The 21,119-nt window shown below is 41.5% G+C and overlaps 1 protein-coding gene across 13 annotated transcripts in view; it reads right to left on the reverse strand.

Annotated features, from left to right (window-relative positions):
- Positions 1–21,119, reverse strand: part of anks1ab (ankyrin repeat and sterile alpha motif domain containing 1Ab) — a 440,627-nt gene that overhangs the window by 5,251 nt on the left and 414,257 nt on the right. For 8 of the 13 annotated variants that reach the window (XM_086011497.1, XM_086011496.1, XM_086011495.1 and 5 more), the window contains 3 exons: positions 16,939–17,115; positions 15,801–15,902; positions 11,404–11,495 (listed from right to left, as the gene is read on the reverse strand). In XM_086011497.1, the coding sequence (XP_085867623.1) occupies positions 11,404–11,495; positions 15,801–15,902; positions 16,939–17,115 (371 nt within the window). Of the gene's footprint in view, positions 1–10,886; positions 11,496–15,800; positions 15,903–16,938; positions 17,116–21,119 lie in introns of those variants that run through there. The other 5 variants (XM_086011494.1, XM_086011505.1, XM_086011499.1 and 2 more) reach the window with 5 other exon arrangements.

Raw genomic sequence — 21,119 nt, forward strand, 5'->3', positions numbered from 1 at the left:
GCTGCTAATCTGCACAGGCCCACTGAAATAAAATAATGGGTTAGAGTAGGTAAATATTTTAATGGACATTCATCATTTTTTCCAATCAGTCTGTCTCAATACTTGGAAAGACTCATTTCTAGCCTTGCTGAAGTGGAGAAATGCATCCAATTTCTCTCTTCTCCCTTCTATTATGCCAATGAGATACTTTTGACCAAGGTAGACTGGTGGTGGACTGCAGTGATGCACCAGTGAGCGCTATCGTGCATGTCATGAGATGGACGCACTCTCATGACTAATCACACAAACTTAATGGCTCATCTGTGGAGATGATGCCCCACAGAGGAAGGGTCGTGTGCGGGGGGGGGGGGGGGAGGTGGGTGCAAAGAGGGGAAGATACAATTGGCAGTCAAATCACAATAGCTTTGCTGTTTCACATCTCATCATGGTCTGAGCCAGAGGAGTGCTGGAAGCTGATTGCCTGGCTACCTTCTCAGCTGCAAAAATGGGAGAAGGAGAAGACAGAAGAAAACAAAACATGGGACACAACACTTCCTTGTAAAAGGACACAAAATTAGACAATCCCTAATTTCAACTGTGCCATGCAGGATTTCCCCCTAAAATGCAGTGTGTTTCAATGTTAACAACAAACAGTTTATATTTCATAATCCATTTTGCACAATTATTAATAATTAAAGGTCAGCTGCATGTTAAAATGAACATTCCTAACAGAAAGCATCCATGGTCAGAAACAATCATAAAAGGAATGCATTTTGTAAATTCTTTCTACATAATATACTTCATACAACTGCACATAGGATTCCAATAGATTTTTTGTTATCAACTAGATATAGACAGGAAGAGAGGCTTTTTTGATGTCAGAAGAAAATAAACTGCATTATTTCAAATTCCTTGTGCTGTTTTAAAGCATTGCAGTGAAGCCATTAATAAGTATATTTTTTTGCAGAGTTCAATCTTACTATGGACACCAGATTACTGGCTTTTGTTCAATGAAATATGGCTTCAGTTTTCTGTATCAAACAAATGCTTCTAACAGTACGTGAATCAGTATAAAGTATATACAGCAATTCATTTACAAAACCTGTTATTGTTTCTTGAATGTCACAATAGCCACCCACATGTGCATAAAACTTTGTAAGCAATGTTTGGCCTGGATAATTTAAGAAAAATAACATGACAAATAAACTCAAAAATGATTAACTTAAGTTACCAAAAACAAATGGATGTATAAACTGTTCCAATGTGGGGTTAGCAGGTAGGTGATATTTCTGTAGAATGAGACTGGTCCTGCCATTGTGCTACTTTTGTGGTGCAACCAGGAACTGGTAAAACTGTCTAATGAAGGAAGCTTAGCTCAAAGGACAGTCACTGCTTGGATTCTAATTCCAACTCTGGTTGGTGATCAACTGTTTTAAAAAAAATCAGAGCTAGCAATCTGCATATAACCACTGTCCCTTCACTGGTTACTAGTTGTGGTCACACTTTAACAGTAACAAACTAAATTTTAGTTTTTACACTTTTTGAGCAATGTGATAAAGATCACAAAGTTCAGTCCATTTTATTTTCAATAATAATTTACTGGTATAAGGCAAGTGAACCAAACTGCAAAACAGACATTTTACTGGTCATGGCTGTTAATGACCAACAGATTTATTTACTTCTAACCTTTCAAATATGGTACACGTATATAAAGAATGTACACATGTACTGGCTCAGTACTTGTGCCTGTTCACCATAACTGGTAAACACTGTTTGGAGAGGGGGGGCTGGAGGTGGAGGGAGTAAGGAAGGGGTATGATGTGAACAAGTGCTCACCTCAGATTTCCCCTACTAGGAGATACAAAAACCAGGAAAGCCAAGTTGTATCAGTTCTCTGAGTCCACACAATGAAGCAATTTAGGCAAGGGAACCTGATGTCTGGTCTATGTGTGACTACAGTCCCTCACCAATGTAGTTGAGACTTAATTGCCCTCTGAAGTGGCCTGGCAAGCCACTCAATTGTAACAGGGCATCTAGTGATGGGCAATAAATATGGCCTTCCCAGATATGCAAATATCCCAAAAATTAATTTAAAAATAGGCTCATATCCTAGTTACTGATTCATATTGAATCATCCATACCTAATGAACACCAATTCACACATGAAATACCTTTGTCCTCATCATTTATGTTATACAGAGCACTTTGAGCTGGGACTTAAAGTTGTAGCAACAATAAAGTTTCATGGAAGAGAGAATAAACAAATTGCAAAAAGGCTGCTATCCCAAGTAGCACTAACAAGAAAGGCTGGCTTCCGAACCAAAGAATTAAAAGTATGATATCCCAGCCTGGGTGTCACTTAACTCCCATTTAAGATTTTTTTTTCTACGCATGCAACTATTTTGATTCAGGATTATTACTAAGATTAGATCAGAATGAGACTTATAATTTTAATCTACAAAAATGTTATATAATCTTTCTAACAAAGTATTACCATCTTACATCAGTGTGGAGATGGCCTTTCTGGCTGTCGCTCAGTTTCAAAATTAACAGCAGCGATAATAAATGAATTGTTATTGCTTTGCTTACACTGAAGTTGTTAACTGCGTTAGAATGCCTAGTTTTAAAATCTTATTCCTATTGAGATCTGATAAATAAAGAGAGTGCATTTTCCATTAACTCATGCTCGTGGATGAAAGCACACGATGGAAACATTTTGCAAGATAGCATTTACTGTGAGCTAGTGGCATCCAGCAGAAACTGGACCATTTTCTTCTATAGTAGCAGAAAAAATCTATCAAGATCTGTTAAGATCAACCTTTCATTGGTCAATAACTGATCTTAACAGAACACTTTTTATTAGATATATTACACATGCACATAAACGTCTGTTTCTTATTACCACGGATTGCAAAAGCAAAATTTTAGTTTTCCAATGTCAGAACAGCCGTACACACGATATAAGGGGTCGGATATTATTTCCAACATGGTCTATAGTGAACGTTAAATATCCTTCTCCACCCTAGTTAATTTTACTATTATGTACCTTTCATAAGAACATAAGAATTAGGAGTAGGCCATACGGCCCCTCGGGCCTGCTCTGCCATTCAATAAGATCTTGGCTGATCTTCAACCTCAACTCCACCTTCCTGTCCAATCCCCATATCCTTTAATTCCTCTGGAGTCTAAAAATCTATCGCTCTCAGCCTTGAATATACTCAATGACTGAGCATCCCACCACACTTTGGGGCAGAAAATTCCAAAGATTCACAACCCTCTGAGTGAAGAAATTCCTCCTCATCTCGGTCTTAAAAGGCTGGCCTCTTATCCTGAGACTATGTCCCCTAGTTCTAGTTTCTCCAGCCAGGGGAAACAATTCATCAGCATCTACCCTGTCAATCCCCCTCAGAATCTTATATGTTTCAATGAGATCACCTCTCATTCTTCTAAACTCCAGAGAGTATAGGCCCAATCTACTCAATCTCTCCTCATAGGACAACCCTCTCATCCCAGGGATCGATCTAGTGAACCTTTGTTGCACCGCCTCCAAGGCAAGTATATCCTTCCTTAAATAAGGAGAGCAAAACTGTGCACAGTACTCCAGGTGTGGTCTCACCAGAGCCCTGTACAATTGTAGCAAGACTTCCTCACTCTTGTACTCCATCCCCCTTGCAATAAAGGCCAACATACGTTTGCATTCCTAATTGCTTGCTGTACCTGCATACTAACTGTGTTCCTTGTACTAGGACACCAAAATATCATTAAATATGTAATGAAAAACATATAAAAAGGATTGTAATAGAGGAGCTAAAGATATAGACACACGAGAATATCACACAGCTTTAGCTATCAGTGTTACAATTACCTTTAAGCAGATTAGCTGAAAATACACTGCATTTATTTACAAAACTTCCTATCCTCTCCACTGCTCAAGGCAGCCCCAAGTTTAATGATTATATTAATGGAATCCAGACTGGGTTTTAAAAATGTTCTTTTGATGTTTCCTTTAGTGTAATTAGTTTTGAAGGTAATGTTTTTTAACCTTGAATTCTCTCTGTTGGGCTCCAATAAACTATTAGTCCCATCCGTTATTCCTGCTTATCGGATCTGTACATATAAATTGTCTCATTAGGCAGTGTATTTGATACCAAATCCAATTTCACACAGAGCACTGGAATCATTCTCCAATTTCTTGAGGAAAGCAAAAAACAAACAATAGCTCATACATTGTGCAGCTCCGAACCACAGTGAATGTGCAGCTGTAACAGATTGATTCGGTGCTCCTCTCTTTCACTTTCCCCCTCCCCAATATACATCCAATTATTTTGAATTACAACAAACTGCTCATTACTTGCTCAAATCAAACAATAGCCTCACTCCGCCCACTCTGAATGACCTTTTCCAGCAATCTGTTGTATCCTGCAGCCTGTTTCTCTGGGTACTGCTTGTTCTGCTCCACCATTGGAGGCTAACTCACAGTGACGTCCCAAACCAGTTTTCTTTATATACAAAAAAAGTCGAGCAGGGGATTGATTACTACTGATGCACGAGATCGCAGAGACTTGGGTTTTTACATGGTTAAGTGGCTGAAGCCAATTCCTTATACGAACTCTGACAAAAATCAACACGGTGGCATAGTGGTTAGCACTGTTGCCTCACAGCGCCAGGGACCCGGGTTCAAATCTGGCCTCGGGCAACTGTCTGTGTGGAGTTTGCACATTCTCCCTGTGTCTGCGTGGGTTTCCTCCGGGTGCTCCGGTTTCCTCCCACAGTCCAAAGATGTGCAGGTTAGGTTGATTTGGCTATGATAAAATTGACCCTTAGTGTTAGGGGATTAAATACGTGGGGTTACAGGGATAGGGTGGGATATGTGTCGGTGCAGGCTCGACGGGCGGAAATGGCCTCTATCTGCACTGTAGATTCTGTGAACTGCTTAACCTGGATCACACTATAATGTACAAACTGATTATTGTAATCAGAAAATCAAATGTTTAACAAATTATGATCTGTACAATACTTGGGAGATATCCCCAATAGAAAAGCAAGGATTGAGGTCGACAATATGCATTTGATGCCTTTTCTAAAGTGGGACAAGGTTAAACTTCTGAAACACTTGAATCTAGTCAGACTTCAATATCGAATTTTCAAGAATCCAACAGAAGATTCAAGAAATCAAAGACGACAAAACACTGATGTGGCAATCGCATCAACAGCTGACATTTACATCACTTCTCATGTAAAAGAACATCTCAATGTACATTACAAGGCAGAGAGGTGGACAATGAGCAGGAATTGGTGGGTGAGGAGGGAACCAAGGGTACTGTCACAGAGCTGAATTTTTTTTAAGTGGCATCTGAAGGCAGGGAGAGTTAGAATTCCAGAGACCAGAGGCGCAATCACAAAGGAGGACACAAATATCCCAGAGATGTCGGGGAACATAGGGTCTAATGAGAGGGAGGAACTGAGTGAAGTCAGTATTTGTAGGGAAATGGTGTTAGGGTAATTGATGGGATTGAAGACCGATAAATCCCCAGGGCCTGATAATCTACATCCTAGGGTACTTAAGGAAGTGGCCCTAGAAATAGTAGATGCATTGCTGGTCATCTTCCAAAATTCTATAGACTCTGGCACAGTTCCCATGGATTGGAGGGTAGCTAATGTAACCCCACTATTTAAAAAAGGTGGTAGAGAAAAAACGGGGAATTATAGACCAGTAAGCTGGACATCAGTAGTGGGGAAAATGCAAGAGTCCATTATAAAAGATGTAATAGCAGAGCACTTGGAAAACAGTGACAGGATTGGACAAAGTCAACATGGATTTACAAAAGGTAAATCGTGCTCGACTAATCTACTGGAATTTTTTGATGATGTAACTGGTAGAATAGATAAGGGAGAACCAGTGGATGTGGTGTATTTGGACTTTCTGAAGGCTTTCGATAAGGTCCCGCATAAGAGATTAGCGTGCAAAGTTAAAGCACATGGGATTGGGGGTAAGGTACTGACTTGGATAGAGAACTGGTTGGCAGACAGGAAGCAAAGAGTTGGAATAAACGGGTCTTTTTCCGAGTGGCAGGCAGTGATTAGTGGGGTACCGCAGGGATCGGTGCTAGGACCCCAGCTATTCACAATATATATTAATGATCTAGAAGAGGGAACTAGATGTAATATCTCCAAGTTTTCAGATGACACAAAGCTGGGTGGGCATGTGTGCTGTGAGGAGGATGCAGAGAAACTCCAGTATGATTTGGACAGGTTGGGTGATTGGGCAGATACATGGCAGATGCAGTATAATGTGGATAAATATGAGGTTATCCACTTTGGTGGCAAAAACAGGAAGGCAGATTATCTGAACGGCAATAGATTGGGAGAAGGGGAAGTGCAACGAGACCTGGGTGTCCTTGTGCACCAGTCGCTGAAGGTAAGCATGCAGGTGCAGCAGGCTGTTAAGAAGGCAAATGGTATGTTGGCCTTCATAGCGAGAGGATTTGAGTACAGGAGCAAGGATGTCTTGCTGCAGTTGTACAGGGCCTTGGTGAGACCACACCTTGAGTATTGTGTGCAGTTTTGGTCGTCTTATCTGAGGAAGGATGTTCTTGCCATGGAGGGAGTGCAGCGAAGATTCACCAGACTGATACCTGGGATGGCAGGAATGACGTATGAGGAGAGATTGGGTCGATTGGGCTTATATTCGCTGGAGTTTAGAAGAATGAGAGGGGATTTCATTGAAACTTATAAAATTCTAACAGGACTCGACAGACTAGATGCAGGAAGGATGTCCCCGATGGCGGGGGAGTCCAGAACCAGGGGTCACAGTCTAAGGATAAGGGGTAAGCCATTTAGGACAGAGATGAGGAAGAGTTTCTTCGCCGAGTGGTGAACCTATGGAATTCTCTACCACAGAAGGCAGTTGAGGCCGATTCATTAAATATATTCAAGAAGGAGTTAGATATATTTCTTAAGGTTAAAGGGATCAAGGGAAGAAAGCAGGGACAGGGTACTGAGTTTGGATGATCAGCCATGATCTCATTGAATGGCGGAGCAGGCTCGAGGGGCCGAATGGCCTACTCCTATCTTGTATGTTTCTATGACTGAAAAATCAATCTCTGATGGTAGAGCAGAATGAGCAGTAATGCAGAGTCAAAGAAACCGAGGCCACAGGATTTAAGTTATGGCTGGAGAAGATCACTCAAATAGGGCTCAGTGAAGCTGTCAAACGATTTGAAAATTAGAACGAGGATCTAGAAAATAATTTGTTGTGGTGTAAGGAGCCTGGCAAGATGGATTTATGGAACTTTGTGTTGGAAAGGACAGGGACCGTAGAGTTCTGGATTAGCTGAAGTTTTTCGGGGCAATGAAGATGTGGATAAGCCAGTGAAGACAACATTCAAGAAATCAACCTCAGGGTGATGAAGGGGTGGATTATGCTGATAGCTCAGGGTTGGATACCAGATTCAGCTTCAACAAGTAGCGACAAAGTCATTTTCTGGCAGAAGCCAAAATGGATTGCTATATTCTGCTGCTATTCAGCAGAGGAAAATTTCAGACGATCCAAGTGTTAGAGGCGGCAGAGGCAGAAACCCTCAATGTATTTAAAAAGTACTTGGATATGCACTTGAAGTGTCGTACCAGGCTACGGACCAAGAGCTGGAAAATGGAATTAGTCTGGATTGCTCTTTTTCAGCCAGCATAGACATGATGGGCTGAATGGCCCCCTTCCGTGCTGCAAGTTTCTATGATTCTATAAGTGTTGATGTTGGGTAGGCAATCAAAAAGGACAGCAATGGTCTTTGCGTCAATTGTGGTAGCAGAATGGCAGAGTTGAGTGTTGTCAAATGGTTGTAGATTTATATTGCTAAGGGGCACAGTGTAAATGATCACTAGGAGGGGACCATTTACCGTACAGGCACAGGAAGAAAAATCATTTAAGTAGGCTGCAATGGGATCATATAGGATGCTATGAAAGAAAAGCAGGTGGAAGAGAATGGAGCAGTCGAAAATTGCAGAGCGATCAATGAGGGAGGGGGCAGTGAACCACAGTCACAGAGGATTTGTTGGCGATTTTGACTAGGGTAATTTTAGTGCTGCAGGCAGGTTGGAAATCGGTTTGGAGGGTCTTCCCAGCCCTCCCTCTGCTGCAAATGTTTTCAACATGCTTTGTAAAATAGCAAAATACTGTATTACTAAATGTGTTAGTGGCATCTACAGACAGAACATCAATACTGGAAACTAGTTTCCTCATTAGCTATCCATGGATAAGACAACTTGCACGCATTGCTGTATCTAACACTGGCCAATAGGAAACTTCCAGCCAGATTGTTTGTGGACTGCTTAATATTTATCGAAAATCCATTTCTCATGGGGATTATCACGATAAAAGAACTAAACTAAAAGCTGGGCTCGTGGCAAATTGTAACTCTGTTATGAAGCTGGTATCATAATAGTCTGCTTAATGTTGCCAAATAATGCGTCCATTTTAAAATCTGCTTGACCATAGGAAATTAATAGTTGATGTAACAATTATTTTTTTGTAAATTCTTTGCAATGGCCAGAACTCCTGAAATGCAAAATAATTTTGTTTCAATTTACAGGAAACTTTGTGCTATCCGGAAGTTGAATGTCCGGCAACTTTGATCTAACGGCAGAAATCAGCAGCTGTTTTGGTTAGGTTTTTTTTTCTGCTTTTCACAGGCAGGCTCTGGAAAGCGTCTTTGTCGCTTAGCAACAGCTTCAGAGACGCTTCCAAGCTACTGGGCCGAGTGTTTACAAGCTGTTGCTGAGCAACAGTGTTTGTGGTCAGACACAGCAGGCTCTAGAAAGCGTCTCTGTATCTTAGCAACAGCTTCAGAGATGCTTCCAAGCCACGAGCCGAGTGTTTACAAGCTGTTGCAACAGTGTTTGTGGTCAGATACTGCGATGAAAAGCTCCTATCTGATAACATTGATGCTGGTCTATCCGGAGCTTTTAAAAAAACGGCAGTAGCTCGGTCCCATGGGTGCCGGATAGCACAAAGTTTCCTGTACCTAACAAATCATTGGGCCATATTTTGCGACCCCTATGGGTGCTTACGAGCTGTTTACGCGCCCGTAGGGGCCGCACAAGTTCTGGGTTTAGGCATGCGAAGTGCATGCGCTAAAACCCGGAACTTGCGATCTGTCAAGAATCTTCTTGCCAGGTCCTCCGCATCTCCGGGAGAAGGGCCTCCGCGGGCAGAGAGTTGCGCTATTTGCCCAACTTCCGCTCGCTGAATGCCCGTGAAATTCTTACAACTGGTGAAAGCAGGCATAAGGCCTGCTTTTACCAGCATAAGTGTTTTAATAAAAAATATAAAAATAAAATGTTATCACTCATTTATACATTAAAAACCCTGTCCAATAAGGTAAGTTTATTTTTAGCCCTGTTAAAACATATAATTTTTTTTCAAAAAATGAAATTTTTGTTTAAATGGCATTTTAATTAATTTTAAATGTGTAATTAAAAAAAAGTGTCATGTGTTGGTGTATTTTTTTTTTTTTTTTATTAAAAGTGATCCCCATTCATACTTATGGGGTTTCCGTATGTACGCAACTCCCATAAGTATGAATGGGGATTCCCTTCTTTTATTGGTTGGGCCGGCCCACGTGATCCCAGGGGCACTTGCGAACCGCCTGCGCCCCATGGATACTTGGGCCTCTGCCCGCGCGGACCCAGAGAGGCCCAGGATCGCAAGTCTCCATACCTCCCAGGTCACCAGGTAAATTCGTAGATTTTGTACAGGTTCCGGAGGCATCCACCCGCGGGGAAGCCACTGATTGCAAATTTTGGGCCATTAGAGAGTGAAAAACCAAAATACTGCAGATGCTGGAAATCTGAAACAAAGACAGAAAATGCTGGAAACACTCAGCAGGACAGTCAGGCTCCCTGGAGAGAACAGACGAGGTAACGTTTTGGGCATTGGCGCTCCTTCAAATCGGAAGTGTTAACTTGTCTGTTCTCTACACAGACGCTGACTGATTTGCTGTGTGTCTCCCGCATTTAGACAGAATCTTTGCAGGCGAAAAGTACGGCTGTTACCAGTCTCAATTACAGACAGTGAAAGAACACGGTTCACTCTGAAAGTGAAGTCTTCTAAGCACAAAATAAGTGAAAAGGGATGAATACAACTGAAAAAGTTTTACCAGTGAGATTTAAAGATTCTAAAATGTCCCGTTCACAAATTCTAAAAAAGAATGTAACCGAGCCATGGAGAAAGAAATCAAGAATTCCACACAGTGATGGATGACATACGATAACACAGGAGCATCCAAAGTGTATATAAATACTGGGTACAAGCTGTATGGTAGTACCCAGTATGTACAATTCTAGTGTACTCCTGATAATTCAAAATTGTTTTTGTGCTTAAAGAAATCTGAATGATCCAATAATTTGAATTAAGCAACATAAATAATACAATGGGAAGTTAGAGCCTAAATATGAGTGATCAGATAATTTGAATAAAGCAACTTGGAATTAAAAGAAGACGACTATAAATGGCAAACACTTAGTGGTTGGAAATAGGCCAGAGCTACAGTTCTGAGAGATCTCAGAAATTGCAATATTTTTGATCACTTATAAAAGCGAAATGGCACATCTGTTTCTTAATGTATTTGCTACGGTAAGCGTTTCTGTAACCTTATTAAAAACCTTGATTTTTTCAGAAATGCCCCATCCTGAAGTAAAAAATTAAAAACAAAATGTTGTAGCCAATTGTGGCTAGAGGTCAGTCAGCCTTTTCAGTCATTAAAAAAAAAGTAGCCAAATCTTAATTTCTTTTTGTGTGGTAGAAGAAACACTGTAAAAAAAAATCAGAATAAGGATTTATTTTTTATTAATTTAAACCAATTTGGCTGAACCATACTGCATCTTTCTTCAACCAGTTTGGATGAGGCATGTGTTGTGAATTTGTTTAAATCAAAGTGTTTAAGAAAGAAAGCTAAAAGGATATGCAGTTTGTTAAAAGCACATTAGATCCATCAGCAGAAACACCCAACCAATAGTACCTACTGAAGATGTGTGGTTCTGGAAAAGATGCAACAGGCCCAGGTGCTAATGCATGCAACACTGACATATGCCTTTTAGTAGCATTTGGGTGAATTAAGTAACAGTGCAGTAGCTCACAGTGCTGGGAGGTTAGAGTATTTCAAAGCTCAGGCGTGGAATAAGATTCCCAAGTAATTTTCAGAGTTTTTTTTTTAATTAGCTGAAAGATCACCAGGACTTCTGAAGGCAGCTGTAGTTGAACTATAGAGTACAGTACAGGAAACTCGAGTACAAAGTTCCCTTTGGGAAAGAGAGTGAAAGCAGCTTTGAGGCCCGCCATAGGAAGCGGGGAAGTGGAACAGGTTCACAGTGCAAAGGCACAGAGTAGAAGCAGGAACACCAGGTGGTCAGAAAATGGTGGTTTCATACTTTGTACTGATTGTCCTCTTGGAGTCCTGCTTGGAGTCAGCTATCCATGCCACACTGCCGTGCGATTGAGAATCTTGCTCAATAGAGTCAATCTACAAAAGCAAGACAAATGTGTGAGACAATGCAAAATATACTGGAATGCAGGCTGTTCCTGCGAAGTGCATTTAATAAACAATCCAAATCTGATGAGAAGTGCACTGAAGTTTGCTGACAATCCAATGAGGTAATAATTTAGGGCTTTAATCAACATACAGACTTGTGGGGTGGATTTCTGCAGGTGTTGTCCTGCTTGTCCACTGTAACTTTTGCAGAAGAGCAATGCAAACCACAGAAAAACAGTATAAAACGGTGAGTAAAACCCAAATGGTTGAGACTTAAAAAAAAAAAAAAAAAAATCCCTCTTATGTATTACTGGTAAGGAGTGGATATGCATGAAAAACCTGGAAGGACAGAGCTGAAGACAAATGGGCTTCTCTGTTAAAAGTGTCTAAGAATGTGCTCTGCAACACAAGGCAAATTCTGCAGGCTTACTTGTCCCATTAGAATGATACCACCATACATGTTAGTGCACTTCAGCTCCCAAGGGCCATCCATAAATGGCACCTTTTTCAAAACAATAAAAGGAGAATTAACTTCAGTTAAATGTAGTTTCTTCCCAATCAAAATGAGCTACAACACTGAATAACAATAAAATAAAAAGTGAATGTAGCTAGAGGATTTAGCTACTAACTTCAGAATACTCTCATGATGATGATGATGAATGAGGCCTAATAAGGACTGCAAACGCAACAGCTGGTTCTCACTATTGTGTCTTTTTCCATTTTGTTTTTGCAAAATATGCTGGTAAAATATAGTCTCAAATAGGAACTATAAATGTCAGTGTTTTACTATAACATACTACTGTTTACTTGTTCCGATTCCACTGTGCAATTTAAGATCTGGTATGAAGACCACATCAGCAGTCAGTTAAGCCATGCACATGGTCACACGTCCCTTAGGAGTCCAGAGCGCATTGAACGACAGAATCCTGTAACTTTCCTATTACTCGTATTAATAAATACGCAACATCAATGCTGAAGTTGCATATTTGGCAATCACAAACTTAAAATGATTTGTGTTGGTGCAACAACCTGTGAATTCTATACTTACAGCATACGGTGTGATTTGCAACCAGAGTATTGCAATTTTGCTGTTTTCTGAGTGGGTTTGAGATAAATTACTTGCACTAGTGATGAGTCATCTGTGTAAGCATTACACTGACACCAGCACCAGAACAAAGTTAAAAATTATAGAGGCACTAGCCTTACATGTCAAAGTATCTTCTTGTATGATCTACATATAAACTGTCAAAATCATTAACTATGCAATTTTCAAGTTTTCCCTCGAAATGGTTTCTGCCGTCACCTGTCATTCTCCAGCTGCGTCAGCTGTGGCTCACTGGTTGCACTCTCACTTGAGGCAGAAGGTTGTGGGTTCAACTCCCATACCAGGGACTTGAGCACAAAAATTCTAGGATGACACTCCAGTGCAGTACTGAGGGAGTTGTCGTCTTTCGGATGAGACGTTAAACCGAGGTCCCGTATGCCCCCTCAGGTGGATGTAAAAGATCCCATGGCACTATTGCGAAGAGGAGCAGGGGACCAATATTTATCCCTCAACCTACATCGCCAAAAGTTATCTGGTCATTATCTCATTGCTGTTTATGGGACCTTGCTGTGCGCAAATTAGCTGCTGCATTTCCCACATTACATCAGTGACTGCACTTCAAAAAAGTACTTCATTGGCTGTAAATGCTTTTGGACATGGACTTCTCCATAGGTACCATTAGTGCCGATCAATACTTGTCTGACGGTTATTATTTGGTATGACAAGGCTGGTTCTGCCATTTGTTTTTCTCCTGGAAACAGTTCTCAGTTGAGATCCCTTCAGAACATGTGAAACTATCCAAACTGTGTTATTTGGGAGTTTTGACCTATCAGCTCCCATCTTTTGCCCTTTAAATTGCTCCCTCCCCTAAAGCAAACTTTTTTTCCCCCTCAGAATTGTACATCTGGCCATGCGGCACTTACCTTACAGTGCTGCTGCCAGGGCCAGCTCAATTTCAGTGATACCACCTCCAGTGAATTAGAGGCCTACTTGAAGAGGTATTCTCCAAGTCACCTTTGGAGGTAGATACTGCTGGAGGAGCAACGCAAATTCTTTTGGTCTGTACGGATCTTCCTCACCTATTTAGGAAGGTCTGACAGCTAGACACAAAAGTCATGCTTTAAACAACTGTCTGTTGCCCATGGTGCTGTGGAACCAAACCCTGAGTAGCAGCAGTTATATCAAATTAATGCAATATGCAAATGGACAAATTTATTATAGCTTATTTCAGTCCCGCCCATGAGCTGATCAGCAGGTGATGCTTGGAGTGCAGGGAGCGTGTAATTTTTCTTATTTCCTTCTTTATCTTGAGCATTGGTCCTACTTTATATGCAAATGTGTCAGCAGTGGCTCAGTTGGTAGCACCTTCGCCTGAGTCAAAAGGTTATCAGAGACTTGAGCACAAAAATCTAGGCTGACACTCCAGTGCAGTACTGAGGGAGCGCTACACTGTCGAAGGTGCTGTCTTTCGGATGAGACGTTAAACCGAGGCCTGGTCTGTTCTCTCAGGTGGACTATTTCGAAGAAGAGCAGGAGAGTTATCCCCGTATTCTGGCCAATATTTATCCCTCAATCAACATCACAAAAACAGATTACATCTGGTCATTATCACATTGCTATTTGTGGGAGCTTGCTGTGCGCAAATTGGCTGCTGCATTTCCTACATTACATCAGTGACTACACTTCAAAAAAGTACTTAATTGGCTGTAAAGCACCATGGGACATCCGGTGGTCGTGAAAGGCGCTATATAAATGCAAGTCTTTCTTTTTGATCATTACCAGTACTTGCATCAGAGGTCAGTGAGCATTTGCAACATAAAAAATTGAGGAAGAAAATCTAAAAGAGCAAGCAAAAGATTCACTATAAACTGCTGTTATCAGCACGAACCTAGATTCTGCAAGGTAAAAATGGCAAACAGGAGGTTCCTCTGGAGAAGCAGAAAAAGATCGAATTCAGAACCTGAATCTCAAGTCAGGAGCAGATTGATTCTTTGTCACATTCACCCAAGACAGAGGCAAGGAAAAAGAGACAGCTGTTTGGCACCCTAAGGGGTAACTTACCCCTCCCCAAAATCATGGACCAAACTGAACACTAAGGCAACAATAAAGCAGTAAATAGGAAGCTCAAAGTGCTTGATAAATGCAGTTCACACAAGGCAACAAAAAAGACCGACTCATGAAAGAATCTTTGCACATGTTCATGTCTATTTGTTGCACAGACTAATACAAATGTAAATGGAAGGGGCTAAATTCAGAAAACGAACATTAATGAGTTTTGCTATCTGTTACTCGGTATTCCTGCACTACAACTTCAAACAGATATTCATAAATAAATAAAATTCACGTCACAATTTATCTTCGATTTAAAATGATTGGCGAACACAACACCTGCTCCCAAGTACCCCCCTCAAGGTGATGCATCCACTTTATTTTAAAAATTTATCAACACCATCACTTTAAGTTTGTTACATAGAATCCAGTAAGTGTAGACTAACCTCTTATGAAAATCACTTTATTCTACTTTGCTACAGAGCGCTAAAAATCTGGTCTATCTACTGCAATGGACATTGGTCAATATTACACTAAAATTTCATTTACGGGGATGCAGATTGATTGTGAGGAATTAAATATTGGCATTCAAATCCCATATAGATTAATCACTTAAAAAGGAATGGACAAGTGTTTGAAAAGGAAGAATATAAAAGGGAGAAGGAAGAATATAAAAAGGAGGGAAGAATTTAAAAAGATGCAGGCAATGGGATTAGCCGAAAGTTGTGGTTGAAGAACGAGCACCCGCATGGGCATGATGGACTCCTTCTGTGCTGTAATTTCCATGATTAAATCATTTGTGTGTCTTCTAATGCCAAAGAATTTCCACATTTCTTCAGTTCCTTTGTGTTTATTTCTAGAATGTAATATTCTCAATTTCATTTGAGAAAAATTGCAGTTAAATTTTACAAAGCGCGAGTACACTTTCAAATCTCATGAGACTCTGATTTAGACTGACTTATTTCCTAATATAAATGCTCCATACCTAGTGCCACATACTATAAATAGTTCTTATTGTATCTTCTTGTTACTTCCAGAAATATCAAAATGTACATTAGAAACTGAGTAGATCTAGAAATTTAGCCCCCAGTAATGAATATTTTCAATGCCTATTTTAATGCTGGTGGCACCATGCATGAATGGGAATGTAAGTGAGTACATTGGAAAGAAACAGCGATATATATAAATATAGAGAGAGAAACCTGAACTCCTTGGCTGAACGAATGCAGCGGTAGAGGCGGAAGCGAAGGCCTGTGAGTAGTGCACGTGTGACAGTAACAGCATCTGCTATTAGGTGGCTGCACCTAGTTCATTTGGCAAGAAACGACAGCAGAGTCATTAGTGAACCCAGTTACAGCGTAGTGTAAAATCCAGCTTTCTAAATCAGCAGAAAAATGTATTAATCGAACCCACTCATTTATTGATCAACTGCCACCGGTCACTAATGTATTATACAGATCAGAGCAATGGAGCACAAAGTCACAACAATTTTTAAGCAAGCTCAAATGTAAATGAGCTTTTTACTATTTGTTCAGTTTTTTTTATAACACTGAAGTCAGTTTATTATTTCTGTGGAGAAGATTTGTATTCATCAAGGTGAGGGATGTTGGCACTGGTGAATAGGACATTTTCCTATTTCAGATACCTAATGTCAATATTCAGCACTCCCCAGACAAGTATAGCGCTGGCTAGATATAAAGTAAAGCTCCCTCCACTCAATCCCAATGATATGTCTGCACCCTTCCGCAAGAGAAACACTCAAGTTAGGGTGGCTCAGTAGCTAATTAAGCACTGGATGAAAGCCTGAGCTTGAATCTTAGCTTCGAATGGCATGGGGGCTTTGGTTGGCTGTTGCTTGGGGAACTCGACAAAGAACAATGCACTGGCAGACTGTTCACCTTTTATCAAAGGCACCTTGATGGTGGCAACAGATTTCGGTGTCTTAAACTATTCAGTCTTTGTTCCCGGTTGAAACAGTGACTACTGTCGTGTGGAGACAGTGGGGTCAACTTTTATCCTATCAAAGTGCTCTACATAAAGAATTACTACTGTACGCAAGCATTTTACTGACAAAAGCCCAATCTGGTGGAACAGAATGTATATGTTGCTACAAGTTGCATTTGCCCATACAACATGCCTTAATAATCCTGACAATTAAAAGAAAGTCACATTTACAGGGTCACTATCCAGAATCTAAACCCAATAATGCCTTCCTGAAGTATATATTTCTCTTGCAACAATTCAGAGTTTCATCAATTTTGTTAAATCACATTAAGAGCCTACTGTGTGTATTACAGATTGAATTACATCTTCAACACTTGAGGATTTGTGGATACTCACAGTAGATTTTCTCATGCTGGATCGTGGTTTGGGGACTGGTTTAGAAGACCTCACCTCCGCAGACTCCATCTCAGCTGTGGAAAAAGACTTCTGAGGTGGTTTCTGGGCTTGCAGTGCAAGCTGGTAGGCCACTTCAAATGCCTGTCCTAGTGTAAGGATTATTTCATACGTTAAATTCTGGGAACAAAAAATAAAGCAATGAATGAGATATTATTTTAGTTTTTATTTCAAGTTTCAATACCATGTTATAGAGTAATTTCTACTGTGTTCTTAGTCATTTTATTATATAGTGATCTTAACAAATCAAACCCCTATTAATCAATCTGTAAAACACCAATCTATTTTAATATAAGGTGTCCAAATTGTGAATTCCTATGGTCAAATCTGAGCACAGTCCTTCCTATGGTGCTACACTCAAGCCTGCTGACCATACAGGATGTGGATGATTTATAACCGAATGCAGTAACGTGGTGAATGAATATTGCCACTATATAAATACAATTTGAAAACAAAACAGGCATTATCGCTTATCTAATTATACACAGTCATAGTCTGCATTGCACTCACCGTGCAAGGACATATATATCAAAGAATTAGTCACAAAAGGACTCCACCAGGCTGAATCCAGGTTGTAAAAATCACAAAAGCAGTTTTATATATTACAGGAAACTTTGATTAACCGGCCCCTAAATAACCAGAAATGTCGGTTAACCGGCAAAATTCAGGAGTCGGTTTCAGGTAACTTTTATTACTTGCACAGCAACAAATGGAGGAAGGCAAGGGTTTGGCTGCAGCGGTTACTAAGCTACAGAGACGCTTGCAACTTGTGGACCTTAGCTTTGTTGCTTTATACAGAGCTCTAAGGTCCGTATCTTTTACTATAGCATTCGGTTATCCGGAATTGTTGCTGAACCGGCACCACGTCGGTCCCGTCCGTGCCGGATACCAGAAAGTTTCCTGTATTATGGATGGAAACTGAAACTTGGTAAAGGTTTTACATCAGGGAGTACTCTGGCACAAGACACTGCAATGCCTTTATTCTAAAGAGCTCGTTTGAAATATATGCTGGACATGTGTTTTACGAAACACAAAACATCTTCTACAGAGCTCCCACCTTCGCCTATTTCCAACACTAGAGGAGGAAAAATGTTGCTTAGCCTTAGCTCCAAGTACACCCTGCTGTTCAATGCTTTCTGAGAGTAGCAGGAGGGGCTAGAGCTGTTGATGACAAATCATGTTCATGTACCTAGCCTTGGAAAACACTTAAGGATGTGGCAGCCCCAATCAGAAGAGCAACTACCTCACGGTGAATTTCTTAAAAAAATGACCTGTGACTTGTATAATAATAGCTCTTTACACTTTAGATGGAGTTTCTTTTTAACCGGGGGGGGGGGGGGGGGGGGGGGGGGAGCATGGCTATTGGAGAGCCTCATCTTGCAATATTCCTGTTTTCATCAAGCCCCGTGCCCAAGTTGGCATTATGCTACATCATTTGGCTGTAGTCATGCAATCTTGAATAGCACACCTCATCTGATGGTTTTGAATGGGAAGTGGTGAAATATTAAAGCTTTTCAAAACTGCAAACGGAAGATTTCAAATTTATTAACAATTATATAAACAATAGCCATAACCTTCACCAAATTGTACCTAATTTGTCCAGGAATAGTGAGGAACCAAGGGGCTGATGAGAGTGAGGAACTTAAAGCAATTAATATCAGTAGAGAAAAGATACTTGAGAAACTAATGGGCTAAAAGCTGACAAATCCCCTGGACCTGACGGCCTACATCCTAGGGTTATAAAAGAGGTGGCTGCAGAGATAGTGGATGCATTGGTTGTGATCTTCCAAAATTCCCTAGATTCTAGAACGGTCTCAGCGGAATGGATGGTAGCAAATGTAATCCCGCTATTCCAAGAAAGGAGGGAGAGAGAAAACATGGAACTACAGGCCAGTTAACCTGATAACAGTCGTTAGGAAAATGCTGGAATCCATTATTAAGGAAGTGGTAACAGGGCACTTAGAAAATCATAATATGATTAGGTAGAGTCAACATGGTTTTATGAAAGGGAAATCGTGTTTAACAAACTTATTCGAGTTTTTTGAGGATGTAACTAGCATGATAGATAAAGGGGAACCAGTGGATGTAGTATATTTGGATTTTCAAAAGGCATTCGATAAGGTGCCACATAAAAGTTTGCTAAGCATGATAAGGACTCATGGGGTTGGGGGTAACATATTAGAATGGATAGAGGATTGGTTAACAGACAGAAAACAGAGTAGGGATAAACGGGTCATTTTCTGGTTGGCAAGCTATAACTAGTGGGGTGCCACAAAGATCAGTGCTTGGGCCTTGGCTATTTACAATCTACATTAATGACTTAGATGAAGGGACCGAGTGCAATGTATCCAAGTTCGCTGACGATACAAAGCCAGGTGGGAAAGTAAGATATGAGGAAGACACAAAGAGCCTGCAAAGGGATAGAGACAGGTTAAGTGAGTGGGCAATAAGGTGGCAGATAGAGTATAATGTGGGGAAATGTGAGGTTATTCACTTTGGTAGAAGAATAAGGGGAAACAGGGAGAGAGAGACCGAGGGGAAACATCGAGAGAGACCGAGGGGAAACATCGAGAGAGACCGAGGGGAAACATCGAGAGAGACCGAGGGGAAACATCGAGAGACCGAGGGGGAAACATCGAGAAAGACTGAGGGGAAACATCGAGAGAGAGACCGAGGGGGAAACATCGAGAGAGACCGAGGGGAAACATCGAGAGAGACCGAGGGGAAACATCGAGAGAGACCGAGGAGAAACATCGAGAGAGACCGAGGAGAAACATCGAGAGACCGAGGGGAAACATCGAGAGAGACCGAGGGGGAAACATCGAGAGAGACCGAGGGGAAACATCGAGAGAGACCGAGGGGAAACATCGAGAGAGACCGAGGAGAAACATCGAGAGAGACCGAGAGGAAACATCGAGAGAGACTGAGGGGAAACATCGAGAGAGACCGAGGGGGAAACATCGAGAGAGACCGAGGGGAAACATCGAGAGAGACCGAGGGGAAACATCGAGAGAGACCGAGGAGAAACATCGAGAGAGACCGAGGAGAAACATCGAGAGAGACCGAGAGGAAACATCGAGAGAGACCGAGAGGAAACATCGAGAGAGACCGAGGGGAAACATCGAGAGAGACCGAGGGGAAACATCGAGAGAGACCGAGGGGGAAACATCGAGAGAGACCGAGGGGAAACATCGAGAGACCGAGGGGGAAACATCGAGAGAGACCGAGGGGAAACATCGAGAGAGAGAGAGGGGAAACATCGAGAGAGAGAGAGGGGAAACATCGAGAGAGACCGAGGGGAAACATCGAGAGAGAGAGAGAGAGGAAACATCGAGAGAGAGAGAGGAAACATCGAGAGAGAGAGAGGGGGAAAACATCTAGAGAGACCGAGGGGAAACATCGAGAGAGACCGAGGGGAAACATCGAGAGAGACCGAGGGGAAACATCGAGAAAGACTGAGAGGAAACATCGAGAGAGAGAGGAAACATCGAGAAAGACTGAGAGGAAACATCGAGAGAGAGAGGAAACATCGAGAGAGAGAGGAAACATCGAGAGAGACCAAGGGGAAACATCGAGAGAGACCGAGGGGAAACATCGAGAGAGAGAGAGAGAGGAAACATCGAGAGAGAGAGAGGAAACATCGAGAGAGAGAGAGAGAGAGAGGCAACATCGAGAGAGAGAGAGAGAGGAAACATCGAGAGAGAGAGAGGAAACATCGAGAGAGAGAGAGAGAGAGAGAGAGAGAGGGGGGGAAAACATCGAGCGAGACCGAGGGGAAACATCGAGAGAGACTGAGAGGAAACATCGAGAGAGAGAGGAAACATCGAGAGAGAGAGGAAACATCGAGAGAGCGAGGAAACATCGAGAGAGAGAGGAAACATCGAGAGAGCGAGGAAACATCGAGAGAGACCAAGGGGAAACATCGAGAAAGACCGAGAGGAAACATCGAGAGAGACCGAGGGGAAACATCGAGAAAGACCGAGAGGAAACATCGAGAGAGACCGAGGGGAAACATCGAGAAAGACTGAGAGGAAACATCGAGAGAGACCGAGGGGAAACATCGAGAGAGAGAGAGAGAGAGAGAGGAAACATCGAGAGAGAGGAAACATCGAGAGAGAGAGCGA

The sequence above is a fragment of the Somniosus microcephalus genome, chromosome 18 (genome assembly GCF_052327205.1).
Source record: "Somniosus microcephalus isolate GS21.2 chromosome 18, FLI_Smic_1.0, whole genome shotgun sequence".
Taxonomy (NCBI): Eukaryota; Metazoa; Chordata; class Chondrichthyes; order Squaliformes; family Somniosidae; genus Somniosus; species Somniosus microcephalus.